This window comes from Fopius arisanus, unplaced genomic scaffold, assembly GCF_000806365.1.
Source record: "Fopius arisanus strain USDA-PBARC FA_bdor unplaced genomic scaffold, ASM80636v1 scaffold00013, whole genome shotgun sequence".
Taxonomy (NCBI): Eukaryota; Metazoa; Arthropoda; class Insecta; order Hymenoptera; family Braconidae; genus Fopius; species Fopius arisanus.
In genome coordinates, this window is record NW_011887752.1 from 620,811 (window position 1) to 636,326 (window position 15,516).

General features: G+C 36.1%; 1 protein-coding gene across 3 annotated transcripts in view; it reads left to right on the forward strand.

Annotated features, from left to right (window-relative positions):
- Window positions 1-11,808, forward strand: part of LOC105263132 (protein lozenge) — a 30,533-nt gene extending 18,725 nt beyond the window's left edge. For 2 of the 3 annotated variants that reach the window (XM_011299145.1, XM_011299146.1), the window contains exons 5-6: window positions 10,411-10,584; window positions 11,167-11,808. In XM_011299145.1, the coding sequence (XP_011297447.1) occupies window positions 10,411-10,584; window positions 11,167-11,636 (644 nt within the window). In that variant the 3' untranslated portion in view covers window positions 11,637-11,808. The remainder of the gene's footprint in view (window positions 1-10,410; window positions 10,585-11,166) is intronic. The other variant, XM_011299147.1, reaches the window with a different exon arrangement.
- The last annotated feature ends 3,708 nt before the right edge of the window (window positions 11,809-15,516 follow it).

A 15,516-nucleotide genomic window follows, 5' to 3' on the forward strand; every position in this document is an offset into this window, starting at 1 on the left:
GATGATAGAGGAGTGGATAATCCAAAATGAATCCAACCTTACAGTAGAAGCCCAAACGGTAGTGGTTGGTTGCGGGTGGAATATCCTCTCATCTCACTCTTCATGAAGAAGTACTCTTGAATATATGGTCATATCCCTGGGGTTCCTCTCTTTTACCTATTTACCAAGATGCCCAGCCACTTATCCCAGGTGGCAGTCCAAGATATCTCTCCACTTCAGACATCTCTCAAGACGTTTCCCACGTGCCCAGTTTACTATGAGGACTCTGGAAAAAAAAAGAAACACTGGAATGTGACTATATTCTTAGTCTTTATCCTCCTTCTTCTTGTCTGCTTCATCTTCTTCATTTCAATCTTTTTTCCCCTCCCCCACGGCTTTTCGTAATGGTTCTTTCGATTTCAGGGAGAATAAGTCCTCGGGTTGTTTGACATTTTTACCAGTTTTCATGATTGTCTTGGGATGTTTAAAGTGAGATGATGCAGTCGCACAATGCGTACTATGGCGAAATAATGTGGTGGCTCGTGATGGAGACATGAATTTTTTTTACACCGTGGTTATATGAAATTGTTACTCATTTTTTGAAGAATCGCTGTCAACGGGCTCGACCCTATCCACGGGTTCCTGTACTTTTCGATTTTTTATTTTTCATTGATTCTGCAATGCTGAATCTGCAAAATTGTAATTAATCTTTTAAGTGAAAAATACTTTTTTTACAATGACTAACGGTGATGACATTTTTTCTCTTCTTCTTTTTTCTCTTCTTCAGTGATGGGGCAATTAATTTGTTGAATATTCTGGAAATTTTTAATGTTTATTCCATGACACTGAAAAACATGAAAATGTTGAATATTCAAGGAATAATTTCCTAGCATTTCCTATCTAAAATCAAGACTATGATGGGAAATTTTCAGGATATTTGAAAAAAAATCAATTACCATTGTACTATGAAAGAAAAATTTAATTCTCATTTTTCATTGAAATTAAGCTCGAAGTCATACGATTGCAAATTCAAATAAGTTCATGACTAAAATTGCAAGAAATTTATAACAATTTATTTTGATTCTAAAAGATTTCATGGAGTAAGTATTATTTATTTAAAGTCAGACATTCATCGGATCTAGTTCTTCCATTCTAATTTTTATTATGAACAAATATTTTGCAAATATACTCTCTAATAAATATAATTCACTTTTTAAAAACGCATGGACAATTAATTCACGTGGGAGAAATCTATAACAAAAGTATAAATTAAAAAATATTCTGACATTTTTGAAGAGTGAATTTTGACTATATTCTTGATGAAGTTCAAAATATTTAATATCCGATACTTTATATATTTCTTGATAGATAGATATGTTCCACTTTCAAGAGATTGTGTGAAAAAAAAGGGCTTGGGATCTTGGAAGGTTTAAATTCGTGGTAATAGCTCGAGTGATAGGTTCATGATAGGGGTTGCACGAGTTTAAAGGGTGTGTCTTGAAGTTGCGTGTGCGTGACACTTTCCTAATTACCCGAGAGGGGATAAACACCCTCTAAGAAACTAACCCTTGCCCAACGTCAGCTGAAAGTTCAACGCCCATCAACTGAAATAATTTTCGTTGCGCGAGGCGTCACGAAATTCTTGAGGTTTTATCCGTAAATATTTTTTATATCTTAGCAAATTATTAAGAAAACACATGAGTTTTGGCTTTGCTATCACTCCTTATCAGAGCGTATCCCGTTGACAACATCCTGATGTCTCCAATCATCGAATATAGCTTCAAGGAAATTCTTTGTGGCTTCGAACTCACCTAAAACCGTGATAAGGTTCCCTTGTGATTCAAGGCTTCGGTGGGGATTATTTCACTGAAGATATTTTGTATATCACGGGGAGATTATTTCTTCACCATTCTCTGGAGAAATCCGGAAACCCGTCGACTGAATTTCCTGATATTCTCGCGTTAGGAGATGCTGTCGGCGAAACTTCCGGCTAGACTGGCGCCTAGACCAATTTTTATGATGATTTTTCCGTCATTTTTGGAGAATTACTGTGTAGGGTTCCATCGGGGTCATTGCTCTGAAATTTCTAAGAATTTCCCAATTTATAACTCAAAAGTTTATGAATTTTTAGGAGCTTGACGGAAACTGTCAATTGCCGTTATAATAATTCGATAACAATTGATAACAATCAAAAAAAGTCCGACAATTTAGTCATGATTTTGCGATTCATTGGAAATTTAAGTAATTTATGATATTCTACCCCAGATTTTTACGATCAATTCACGCTGGGCTACTTTTTATTGGACATAGATCGAGTATTAATCGATTGTTATTTTTTCGATGCCCTAGAAATTTTCGATTTTAATTCGAATGAAGATAAATCCAATTTGTCGTCGAGACAATTCACTCCTGATTCATCTTCCCACGGTTGTGCCTGGTGTTCCAGACCATTGATCAAGAACACTCAGTGATTTTTCTACTGAAAGTTTTTCAATCATTTTTTCTTATGCATCTCCATTTTTTTTACTGAGATTTCTTCGGGATATAGGTCCACTTTCGACATCTCATTTCTTCCCGTTTACACAAAAGTCCTGAAAACAATTTTCCATATTTATTATCAATTGTAATTCCTCGCTCGACCTTCAAGTCAATCGCAAGGTCAAACGACAATATCTACAATTTTTACCGTTAAACATTTTAAACGGTAAACAGGCGTGATGACTACCGTCAGCGAAGATAAACAAAAAACTTGAGACTGAAAAATTCAAGTTCCGTTGGAAATCGTGACTCAGTGAGTCGTTCAACTCAAATTCGTCTTTTGATATTTTCTCCTGAAACCAACAGATAATTTCCTAAATCAATCAATCGATCGAGCAACAAAACTGTCAATTCGAGATCAATCTTCACACGAGAAAAACTCAATTAATAAATCAGGACATTACTGTCAATATAATATAATATTCAACGAATTTCAATTCCAATTGATGATATTCAATGATTTACCAGGCGTACGGCGTGTACGGTGACGAGTTATAATCAAATTCCCCGATCACTCGACATTTTCATGAATCATTAAATATTAAAATTCCGGGAATATATTATACCATCGAGCCGCTTGTAGATTCGCTGTGTACATTCACCGGAAATACCCAGAATTGTTGGCACACGATCTTTGGCCGAAATCGTGACTCGAATGAAGACGAAAAAACCATCATCGAAAAATCCAATGAGACATCATGATAATAATAACACTTGCAGTGAATTTTTTAAAACAGCAATGTAGACCGGAAGTTGCTGAGGGCGAATGAATTAGGGTGAAGGAGCTACTCGATGTTATTCTCCTTCCCTTTATCCATTTCTCCCTCGCCAGAAATTTTTCATCAACGGATAATCTTTTAGTTTGTGCGTCGGTACACGAAATTCTTGTACTCGTAACTGCTGGTACATTGGCTGGCTCTTGTCGATGGGCTCCAGGTATACAAGAGATGATCAGGATGAAGAGTGAATGCAAGGGGAAAGGGATAAGGAGTTGAAGTTGTTACGTGATCCACGCTCCAAGGGGCACGGATTTCACTGTTTCATCTTCCCCACCTTCACTCTTTTATTTTTTATTCCCATTACACCAGTCCGTGTGAGAAGTCTAATAACTCATGGCACTCATTTGTTATTTTTCTCTTTAAGAAATAGCCGTACGTCGTGTCACAATCGAATAGCTCAGCAATTCGAATGTCATAGGACCATCTGTATTAAATTGACTAAATTGAGAGCGAAATGATCACCGGCGGCTTGACGCAGTGGACAAGTCTGTCGCTTCACACGCGCCAAGTTGCAAGTTCAAATCCCGGCCGCGAACAATTTTTCAATTTGTGGTCAATCCTTATCATTTAAAGTTCATGAAAGTATGACTTAAAGTTCATTCAAAGTATGATTTGAAGTTCATTCAAAGTTCATGAAAGTATGATTTGAAGTTCATTCAAAGTTCATGAAAGTATAATTTGAAGTTCATTCATTTGTTAATGTCACAAGTCGAATCGAAAGTTCAATCTTTCATATCAAAAGCCGAGAAAATGAAAAAAAACATCAATACTTCGTTTAATGACCTGAACTTTTTATTCGTTGCGTTTTATTTTCTTGCGCAGTAATTCCCGTCAATAACGGAAGCAATGAAAAATCCAAACGAATCTAAATCACAACAGAAAAAAGTTCAAAGTCACTGAACTGAGAATATTGTCTCCGTCCTCTGGAACATTGGGTATAAAAAAATTACTCCGTGCGTGGGTCTGAATTTTTCCAAACGGATGCAACAAAAAAGGGAAATTCAATTAGATAAAGGGTGATGAAAAAAGTAGAAAGCGAATCTTATGCGACGAGCAAAACGTAAACAATAACGGGCCTTAACTTTATAAATCTGATTTGTTGGCACCCCCTGATCCGTGACGCAGTGAAGTAAAACTCCGAGGTGTTGATAAAAAAAACTGTTATTTTTTTTATAAATCTCTTTACCTATGGTCTGTTCACGTTTACGGTCAATCCATTTCTTGTTTTTGTGTTATCTAGTTAATTCATCGTTGAGAAATAAGTTTAAAATGCCACTTAGTTTTTTCCTCAAGTGAAAAAATGGGTTTTCATGAGAATTTTTCATCCTGGATAGTCGGTTTCATTCAAAGGACAGTCCATCATCATAGCCTCTAATGAGAGGTCTGACCCTCACCGGTGGATCTTCCTAACCTCCCAAGTGCAGGGGAGGTTAAGCCTGAAACTTGTTATTTTATTTTTACCTCTCTCTCTGATCGTCACTAAAATACTTGGAAAAAAGGAGAAACAACGAGCTGTTGTTTCCTTCCTCCAATTCTCTCTGATGCTTTTTAAAAACATCTAAAATCGCCTCCCTGGAAATGCTACAAACACACCTTCTATTCCATCGAAAAAAAAAACGTATTATCAGGGGACCATTCGTTTCCGGACATAGTATTTCGTTATTCTTGGAAACTTGAATTCCAATGACACGATATTTTAAATGATTTTTTAGATTATACATTGTTATATCGTGGGAACTCTCTTCAAGGACGAGCGCACAAGTCTTTATTTTTTCATTTCATTGCTGCGTTTTTTTTTCAATAACGCAGTAATACTTTTTTTCATTTCTTTTACACTATTAATATGGTCTCACCCTTAAATATTAATGGACATAATAAAGGGATTAATTATAGTATGACATACGGTATATAAGCATTACTCATATGTGAAGTAATTTTACTTTTCGTTTCGATTCGTTACAAGTCTTCAGCCATTGAGTTCCATGTAATTGACTATAATATAATTTTTTTGTGCTTCACATGGATATGAATGAGTATTTTTCCGTATAGTTTTAATCGCCCAGTTTTTGCATATTATTCGCTGTGATTAAAATGAGACATAAATAATGGTGACTTGATGATTAGAGGTAATTAGAAGTGTATTAATTACTCTCCAATGTGCTCTAGCTCTCCCCACGAGTTCGGGTTTTCACATTTCTCTTTGATTGGTTTCAACTCTTCCAGTACTTTTCTTATTATTCACTTACCGATGGAACAAGTACTGGTATTTCATATAATATTGAAATTTACTCACATTTTCGTGACTTTGTGTGAGTGGTCATAAGTACGCAACTTACGATTTGGTGATATAGTTATTTTTTATTTGTGAAATTTTATCGCATAATATTATGTATGTATAATATTTCAGGATTCACCCGTTATTTATTGATTCAAAAAATATAAATTACTAATTGAATATGTAAAAAAAAAAAGTTTAAAGTTTCTCACAAACAAAAATTTTTCCGTGTTGATTTCACACGTGTAAAAATGACCGTACATTTCAATTGATGGAATCAATGAACGAACGGGTGTCGAAGGATCGTAAGTCATGTTCGTGGTGGTTAGCAATTACGTTAAGAACCGAGGGGGAAGGTTTGGGGGGAGAGAGAAGGGGGTTCTGTTACCTCTCCCCATGGAAAGGGCCCATGAATGCGGTGTCCACGGATAAACCCAACGATACGAGGGAGAAAGAAAGGAAGAATGAATGATAGAAAGAAAAGGAAGAAGACCCGGTTTCCGGACACGCTATAGGTAACTCCCATTCATACACAACGCCGTGACTGCCTTCATTCAACTTCACCCGAAAATTGCGAAGCGAAGGAAAAAAAAAGGGGAACCCCCGGGAAAAGGAGTCGCAACCAAAACACAAGAGAGAGCCACCGAAGAAGAAAGAGTATTTTTTTCCTCACGATCATCTGAATCTCAGCATCAATGTTTTCGCCCATTCAATCTTCACCTCATCCTTCTGTCGTCCATTGTCAATGGAAGAGTGGAAATGTGAAGTTTCGTGATCCTGACGATTTTTTTTATCCATTTTAAAATCATGCCCATGCGTGCGAGGCTGTGACTCTTTCCTATTGTTCCAAAAATCGTCTGATTTCCTGTTGCCAAGCTTGAAATAATCAGAAATTACGCCAGTCCGGTTCTTCTTTCACTTTGGAAAGAAGGAATATGTTACGCGATGTGAAAAAAATTGTGAGAGAAGCAGGATGCATGGAAATTGAAGCCATGGGAATTGCAGCAGAGAAAAGGGTAAAAAACACGTTTTTGGAAGGGAATCTGCCTAGCAACTCGTGCATCAATTGTGAAATACATTTTAAAAACTAATTTCCAAGAGAGGATCTGATAGAATTCAATGCAAAAACTTCTGTACGGTTTTTTATCGAATTAAGTCCAGAGGCTAGACTGTAATTAATTGAATGCAATTTCAATTTTCATCTAATTTTGATTGAGTTGAACTTTAATTATCGCGGCTGGATTACAGAAATTGTTATCAACTTGTTGGACTGAAGCTATGGGAAAATCGTAGAAGTTTCTAACAGAATGTTCGGACAGAATTTACGATAATGGTTTTGTAAAATTTCAATGATCCAGAGGTGAAATCGGTTTTAATTCTTCAAGTCGTCACAGTGGGGCTTCGGTTCCCACCGAGATAGATGCTCACTCGATCGTGTAACGTAAGTCGATATTGCGTCGTATCGATATACTCGTCCGATATCCGTACAGTTATAACCAGTGTTGCACGTTACACATTTACATTTTTTGGATTTTTTTTATTCCATCTTTGTTCGTCATGTGGAGATGAAGGCTGATATTCGAAGAGAAGTCTTACGCATACGGTGACTCCCTCAGGAAACTCTCGAAGAGGTACTCCTCTCACTCCCCCGTATCGCTTTCCATCAACGACTTTTTTTTATTATAAAGTATCCAGTCGCAGGGATTGTGTTACTCCTCCGGACGGTTTATACCTCAATATTTTGAAAAAATGGTGGGAGAAATTCATTTCAAGTGATTTTTGAAGAGTGCACACTGACGTACAGCAGACGCTCGTTAAGCACGAAAATATTATTCTCGTTCGATCATAGAAATTGACATTGAAGCAATATTGAGCATGGTTAGTACTTGAATGGATGACCGCGTGGAAGCACCAGTTCTTTGGATTTATCTACCCACTTCCTATATAAATTCCGGTGTCCTTTGTTTCCGGGTTTAGGTTAAGACATTAAAAGCCCATGGATTTCTTCGTGTTGTCCGACTGCATTGGATTGGTTGGCGGAGGAGTCCGCGAAAACGTCGAAATGACGGTCAATGGATGGTTCGTTAAGTAGATGGCGGAGAGAGGAGGACTATGCGCCAAAACCGCTCAGCTGTGGTTTCACACCCGCAGAGCGGTAGTAAACAGGGCCCCGGTCGAACGAGAGAAGTTCCTTTGGTGAGAACTCGTGCGCAATCGTGTAGATGCCTCCGGCTACCCCAGGGCTCAACTCCTTTTTACGTCCTTTTTTTCTAATAGTTACTTCACAAAGTTCACATTGCCCTAGGTTGCCTTGACCCGATTAGGATATTACGACGATTGATGACAACTTTGAATGAACTTTAACCGAACTTTAACTGATAACAACGATTGATCAGAATTTGGAATGAACTTTAAATGATACTTTCATGAACTTTAAATGATACTTTCATGAACTTTAAATGATAAGAACGATTGATCAGAACTTGAAAAATTGTACTCGACTGGGATTTGAACATGCAACCTGTCGCACGTGAGACAACGGACTTATCCACTGCGTCAAGCCACCGGTGGTAATTCCGCTCACTGTTTAGTCAATTTAATACAGGTATTCTTTTGAAATTCAAATTGCTCAGCTACTTGAATGTGATGCGGCGTATGGAAATTTCTTCCACTGAGAAATGAATGTATACGAAAAAATAACAACCTTCTTTCGTTACGAATCGTCTCATCCTGCCGTTCCGTGCACTAGGATGGGAAGTGCGAGACAAAGCGAAGAAAAAAGGGAGAAGTATAAAAATGATCACCCGAAGCTGTTGTCCAACAGATGGTTCGTTCAACCGTTCTACTAGGTTGGCGTGGTCCTTTGTTTTGCGATTGTTATTCCGGTAATAGCGGCAAATACACAGAGGCCCCACTTTTGGTAATCATCCATCCCTCCAACGGGCTCTTAGGTACTGTTGAAATACACCCGCAGGCGGTATTCCTTTGAGATGATCAACTCGGGAAAGTAATGGTCAGCACGACCTTGACCTCGCAAACGAGCACCACAAGCTGTTGCTTGACATAGTTTTCGATGGTGATGCATTTGTTGCTGGTTATACGCATTATTGATCATTTTCGGGTTAGATTAGGGTTCAAGTTCGGAAGTTTTATCAACTTGTCTTCAACTTCTGCTGAAATTTCATAGTCGCAGTATTGAAAAATCGAAAAATCCATTTTTTCCTCGTCGAAATGATACAATTTTCGAAAATTTCCTTCAGTAATCTAAAAAAGTTACTTCCCTCCCTCCGAGAGAAATTCAATTTCGAAAAAAGTCACTCTTCCCAAATTTTCGGCTTTCACATTTCTTCCGTGTCCCAATGTTTTGTTAGGGTTTACCATGGGGATACAGATGAAATCAACCGTTAATCTACGGAAGAATTCGATTTTAATGAATAAAGATTAATATTGAATCGTTCAAGGAATTCTGTATCTCTGGACGCGAACGATTGGAATTGACGTAATTCAGTCAACATTCCCTTCGAAAAATTTCTATCAAACTTGTAAAGAGGAAAAAATCACGCGTACGTGACACATTCTGATGAATGAATTCTGTGCGTCACTCAATGTCGATTATTCGTTAAGTAATACGCATCATGCGACGACGTGCTAATAAACACGGATTTCTTCACTCTTGTCATTATGTCAAGGAGATATAAAAGTCAGTGCAAAATCATGCTATTGTGGAATGAGTTTGGCGGGAACAGTTCATTAATATGCAGACATCGATGGCCTATGACTACCATCCGCTGGTCTGGCAATGAGTAATAGTAGACAGCATTAATGAATCAAAATGATTCATCCAGTCACTAGTGGTTTCATATAAGACGAATCATTATTAGAAGAACTGTTCCATCTTGAAATAGATTGAGGAAACACTGATTCATATTATTGATTAAATTATAGACGCGGAGAAAAATTTATAATTCTTTTTACTCTGATATTGTAATGAACAATCAGAAATCTGGAGGATTCTTCAATATTCAATTAATTAATTAATTAATTAATGAAGTTTCCCACTGAGGGTGAATTGAACTTCTAAAATTGAAAATTTAGATTAATGAAATTTCGAGAAATTTTTAACAGTCAAGTATTTTATAGTAAAAATGACAACTCTTTTTGGTAAAAATTCCATGTTTCTGAATTTTTACCAAAAAATTGTAATTGCGTGAAACTTCATGAAAATATTGTAATTTTCAATACAAAAAATTTTTGTCAGTGAGAATAAATCATTTTTGGCGCGGAGAAAATATTCTTGTCAATTTTTCCAATTTTCAACTCAAGAGGACGAATCGTTTGTTCTTCCAATTAGCAAATTGTGTCTCACTTCTCTGTCACTCCCATTACCTCAATTTCCCCAGAACTAGAAATTGTTCTGAGTAAATTGAAAACCGAGGGTCTCGTTCACATGACGGAAAAATGGTTGAATTATTGAGAGTCATCAAGCTGCGGCACGAAATTAGTTATGGCGACATCGGAATATTTTATCTCGTGTTATTTTTGTTTTATCCGAGTCATAAAACCATGGGAAATCCGATCGTTCGTAATTCCTTTCCAGTTATTTCGCTGTTGAACGAAGAGAGAGACACATTTACGAGTTGATGACGAGACTTACACACTTACACAAAAAAAAATACCAATCATTTTCTGCGGAAAATATGTTATACAGAAATATATTATGGGTGTGTAACGAAATTTGTAATTAAAATGGAGAAAATTTGTAGTTTGATAACTCGAGATGGAATGTTTCTCGGGTTTTGAGATTTTGATTTTATTTTCATTGTTTTTTTTTTGTTGCAGATAATGCTGCAAGTACAGCAGAGTGGAGTTACCCCTCAGCAGCTCCATCCTATCCTGCTCCATCTGGCAGCGACGGAGGATCGTATTCACCTCTTCCAGGAGGTGCATTTTCTACATATCCCGGGGAATCCCTGTCTCATCATCCAACAACTGAACCCGTGCCATTACCCACAGGTACTTCATGCTCTGATGATACAAATTTGTTGTACCTCACACTGTTGGACAATTGTCCTTAAAATTTCAAGTAAAACATTTTAAATTTTTACCAGTCACAGAATGACATGAAATTTCTCTTGAATTTTTCATTGACGAATCAGCCAATTTTTTTTTTTTTTTTGGTATTCGAGCATTTCTGAGTTTTCAGGTCTATATGACTCAGAAACCATAAAAACTTCAAAAACTCAATCAAAAATTTCCATGAAATTTCAATCTATTGAAAATATTACTAATTATTCATTATATCATCATTACCAATTAGTCTTTGTGTCACAATAAATCTTCTTTACTGTGCAATTAATAAATTAAAGTACCCTAAATTTGAAATTGAGTTCAAGTCTCACAATTCGAGACCCTTAAGATGTAAATATTCATTTATTTATCCAACTACTTGTGTCAAGTAAATTCCCTTAAAGTGAATTAATTCAGTAGAAGTTCTTTTCCTCATCATCATCCTAGTTTGCCACTTGCCAATTGACAGCAGGCCTGCATTGAAGTTTTTTCTTATTTCTTCTGAATGTGAGTAATTTATGTCTCCAGTGCTACCACCGGACAACCCGCAAGACGCGTACACCCCAAACTGCGTGTCGATGTACCCAAATCACTCGACATCATCTTCGACGCTTCCCCTCATCCCATCTAAATCATCAGACTCTGAGATCTTCCCCGGAAGTGGCCCAGGGGGTGGTACATCAGGCTATCATTACGGCTCCTGGACATCTGGACCCACAACACCCGTACCGGTACCATCTCACAATTACAACACGAATTATCAAGGTTATTACAACAGTCCGAGTCAAAACTACATAAGTCCAACGCCAATGGTACTCTATCCCCAGCTCTACAGTACTGTCAATCAGAATCAGATACATCTGCATCTTCATGGTGATTTGAGTGATGATCAAGTGACAATTGCCGGTGGTAATCTTACGATAAGCAGTAATAGACTCGAGATTGGTGTTCTAGGTGAGGAGAATGAACAGAGAAATGACGTGTGGAGGCCGTACTAGCTGATCTATCGAGTTGAGTGAACTATCAAGACTTATTGAACACTGGATTAGTGATATAGTGTCAATGTATTTTATCGTTTTATTTGGGAGACGTGAGTTGTAATTTATCTCATTCTGATTATGTACATACAATATTTTACATTGAAATAAAATTATCGTCTAATTATGGAAAGTGTGTCCACTCAAATTATTTATTTCAATCGCTGACATTTTTTTACTCAAATCTGATTTATTTTGGGGGATAAAAAAAGAAATTTTGCAAGATCTTATTTTTTACATTTGTTGAAGATTGATGAATAGACAACGATGGATTTCAGGAGAAAATGTGATTGTGCCTGATTGAGGGAAAGGGTGCGAAGATAAATTTGAAAGACAAGTAACACGCACTTTAATTAAAAGCTCATTGATGTACGTTATTCGGCTTGAACCACCTAAACTTGTATAATATGATATTATATTGTATAAACATCCGTTTTTGACTTGATGAATTGTTTATTAAATTGTTGAGTGAAATAATTGTCAGAAATGTGAATATAAAGTTAAAAAATATGTTAGACCCGGGCTTATTAAGGTTTATAAAAAATCCACGACTCCCGACCAGACTGACGACTAACCAAAATTTCATTTCCATACTTAAGATTCAATTTTTTTTAAAAAACTTAATTATTCATTGTGTTCACACCCAGTACATCCCGCCACTCTTTTAAACCAAATTTGAATGAAGTTGTATTTTCCAAATAGCTGCAAACTTTCCGGAATGATTCTTTGTTCTGGGAATTATCAATCAGTGGTATAGAATTTAGTGGATTGAATAACGGATTATAATATGCTTTATGATGAGCAGCCCCTACTGCCAGAAGTGGGGGGTAGGGGTATTCCTTAACAGGCTCATAAATTCTGCATTCTTTTCATCGCCCACCTACCATTCTACCATTTTTATGAATCGCTCCTTTAACAGTGGATCCTGAACTCGTCTTATCTCTTTGCGGTAAGGATTCAGCTTCTTACCACATATTATACACAGATCTTTAAAATCAAAGTTGTTGATGTTGTTCACATCGTCGATGGGTTTTTCAATGGAGTCAATTTCTGGGTGTCCCATGGAGGAAGATGGCTCTGAAGTTTCCGTCCTTTTTTTCCTCAATGGTGGCGTGCCAGGAAGACTTGAATACGATTTTCTACAAATCACATGAGGTTTTACAGGCCCTTCATTTTTCCAGGATTGCCAAAAGCCATCTTCTTGTGCTTTACTCTTCCTTATAAATATATTAATTTGCTTCTCCTTTATCTCTTCAATTTGCTCAATTGCCAACATTTTTTTTACAAATAGTGCAGACCCCATTGTCATCCATTTTGAAATTATGGTTGTACTGGAATTATAATGAGACCGAGTTAATGAAGGAAATAGGTTCACTCGTACTAAGGACTTTTTAATTCATCTAATGCTTTCCTTTCTTTTACCAAGTCATTTGCTCAAAAAAAAAATGAAGTTGAAATTTAAAATCTTGTATTGAAAGTTCTCAAAGTACAAAGTCTTCATTTCAGACTCTGCAGAGCTTGAAGTAGGAGCTTGTGAAATCCTGAAATTATATTTTTTTGGGTTGACGACAGATAATTTTAAACAAAAAATTTTTCTGATGAGAACACTCACATTTTCTTCGTATTAAATTTCAGATGGATCAAAAAATGATTGTAAATTATTGGAAACGTAAGGATTTTTTGGATCGTTTGTAAACATTGAAGTTATATTTTTAAAGAAATTCGTAATTTATCTGAAATAAATCTGTTTTGTTTACAACAATGTTAACACATGTTGGATTAACCAGCACGTGTGATCGTCACACGCATGCGCGTGGTTTATAAAACGCCGGTAGAAGCGAAAATCATTTTCTTACGCCACATTTTTGGACGGCTCTAAGAGATGAATGGTTGAGAATAGCGGTAAAATACCCTGAATGTTTTTTGTTAAGAATTCCAAGGTCTATAACTTTGTACTTTACCCTGCTTACTGTATCTCACATATTTTGCGACTTATTTGCAAAAAACGGATTCACAGGGTGATTTTTATTTTCTTTCCATTCTTTTTCCAGAGTTGGAACTTCCGAATCTCTCCCAGTGTTTTGTATCATCAAAATACGCCTTTTTATCAAATAAAGCAGGTTGGATGAGAAAAATGCTTTCTTCTGGAATTTACCTTGGACTATATCGGAGATTTTCTCGGTCAAGTGCCCCCAAATCCGATGACCCTGAAGTCACCCGAACTCTGTCGACTAAAATTCGATCTTAAAAGTGAATTTATAAGTGAATATTTTCGGATCAATTAAAGAATTTCCGGGAAAATCATTTTATTGATGAGACATGTGTAGTCTTGTCCTTTGGTATTTTATAACATTTTAAACAAAAGCACGCAATAGTAATAAAATATTCTCATAAAAAGTTGTCGGTTATCTGTCATGATATAAATCGGCGCTCTTCACCGCAACTTTTCATATGAATATTCAAGATTGATAACTACTAAAAAAATCAGCTAAATCGTGATTTTAGTGTTAACGGAGAGTGCAATGGAAGAAAATAATTTTTGAAAGTAAAATTCAACTCGTAAAATTCTCAAACACGATCGTTTTATCACAGTCGTCGTTTTTACGATCACAAAACACCATTGAATACTCTGAGAGACTTCACCATATAATATTTAAACGTTTGCCTGCGTGTGCCGATGGATAGTTGCGGTCTCGACTGAAAGTACCATTGGTACTCTCTCCTCTCTCCTCCCCATGAGCCCTTTTCTCCTTTATCACTCATCAACTCTCCAATACAACCCATTCCACCTAATTGATTGAACGGGGAAAAAAACCAAGAGTAATTACGTGAGAGTTTCATAATTCGGATGTGACTTTGCAATTCACGCAATTTTTACGGGAGTCTTCAGTGATTTTCACCGAACGTTCCGTAATTTTTGATTCAATATTTTCGTGAAAATGAACGGTATTGCAGGGTAACATACGGATCATGAAACGCTGACGTAATTTTTCATAGATTTTTTTTTTTTCGTGTGAAAATGTTTTGCGTATTTTTCACTTAAGGGTGGATGACACGTATGGTCGAAACAAAAGTTTATGACCCTTTCTGCACGGAGAGAAATATTTCGTAAAAATTACGGAACTTTCGGTTCGCTTACTGATTACGGAATCGACTCGAAAAATTTAAGTGACGATATCGTAATTTTTCAGAGATAATTCATTGAAAAATTCCGTGACTTTAGATAGAAATTACGTGATAGTTCCGTAAAATTTCCTACAACCACATTTCGCTCTGGAATTACGAAAAAGATAAATAATTTTAATTAAACATATATCCATTTGATTTATATCTATATATTTCTTTAATCTTATGAATAAATATTATATTGTTTAAACAAATTAATGAAAAAAAAATTTTAGTCAATCGTCAGGAAATTTTTACCATCGTTTTATATTTGCCTCAATGGTAATTTTTCAAAATTTCAACAAAATCTTATATTTTGGATTATATTTATAGAAATTTGTATTTTCTCCATAAGAAGCCGTATTAATACAAAACTTTAATAATTAATAACCACAAAACGGTGTTGTGAATTAATCTCAAATTTCAGGCAAGCATCTGTTATCGCTTCAAAAACATTATGTCAAAATTTCAAGCAATGTTCTGCATTAATCGAAAAAATGGGATAAATTCATGAAATTCCCAAATTAGCAACAAAATCACAAATTAAAAATTTACCGAAATTCCCCCAAAATTTCTAAGTGGCCGCATAAAAATAGTAGAATATCCCCCTTTCCTTCCCAAAAAATTGTCTCCGAATTTTCGGAATGCCTCAAAGTTTCAGCGATTCGCGAAAAAA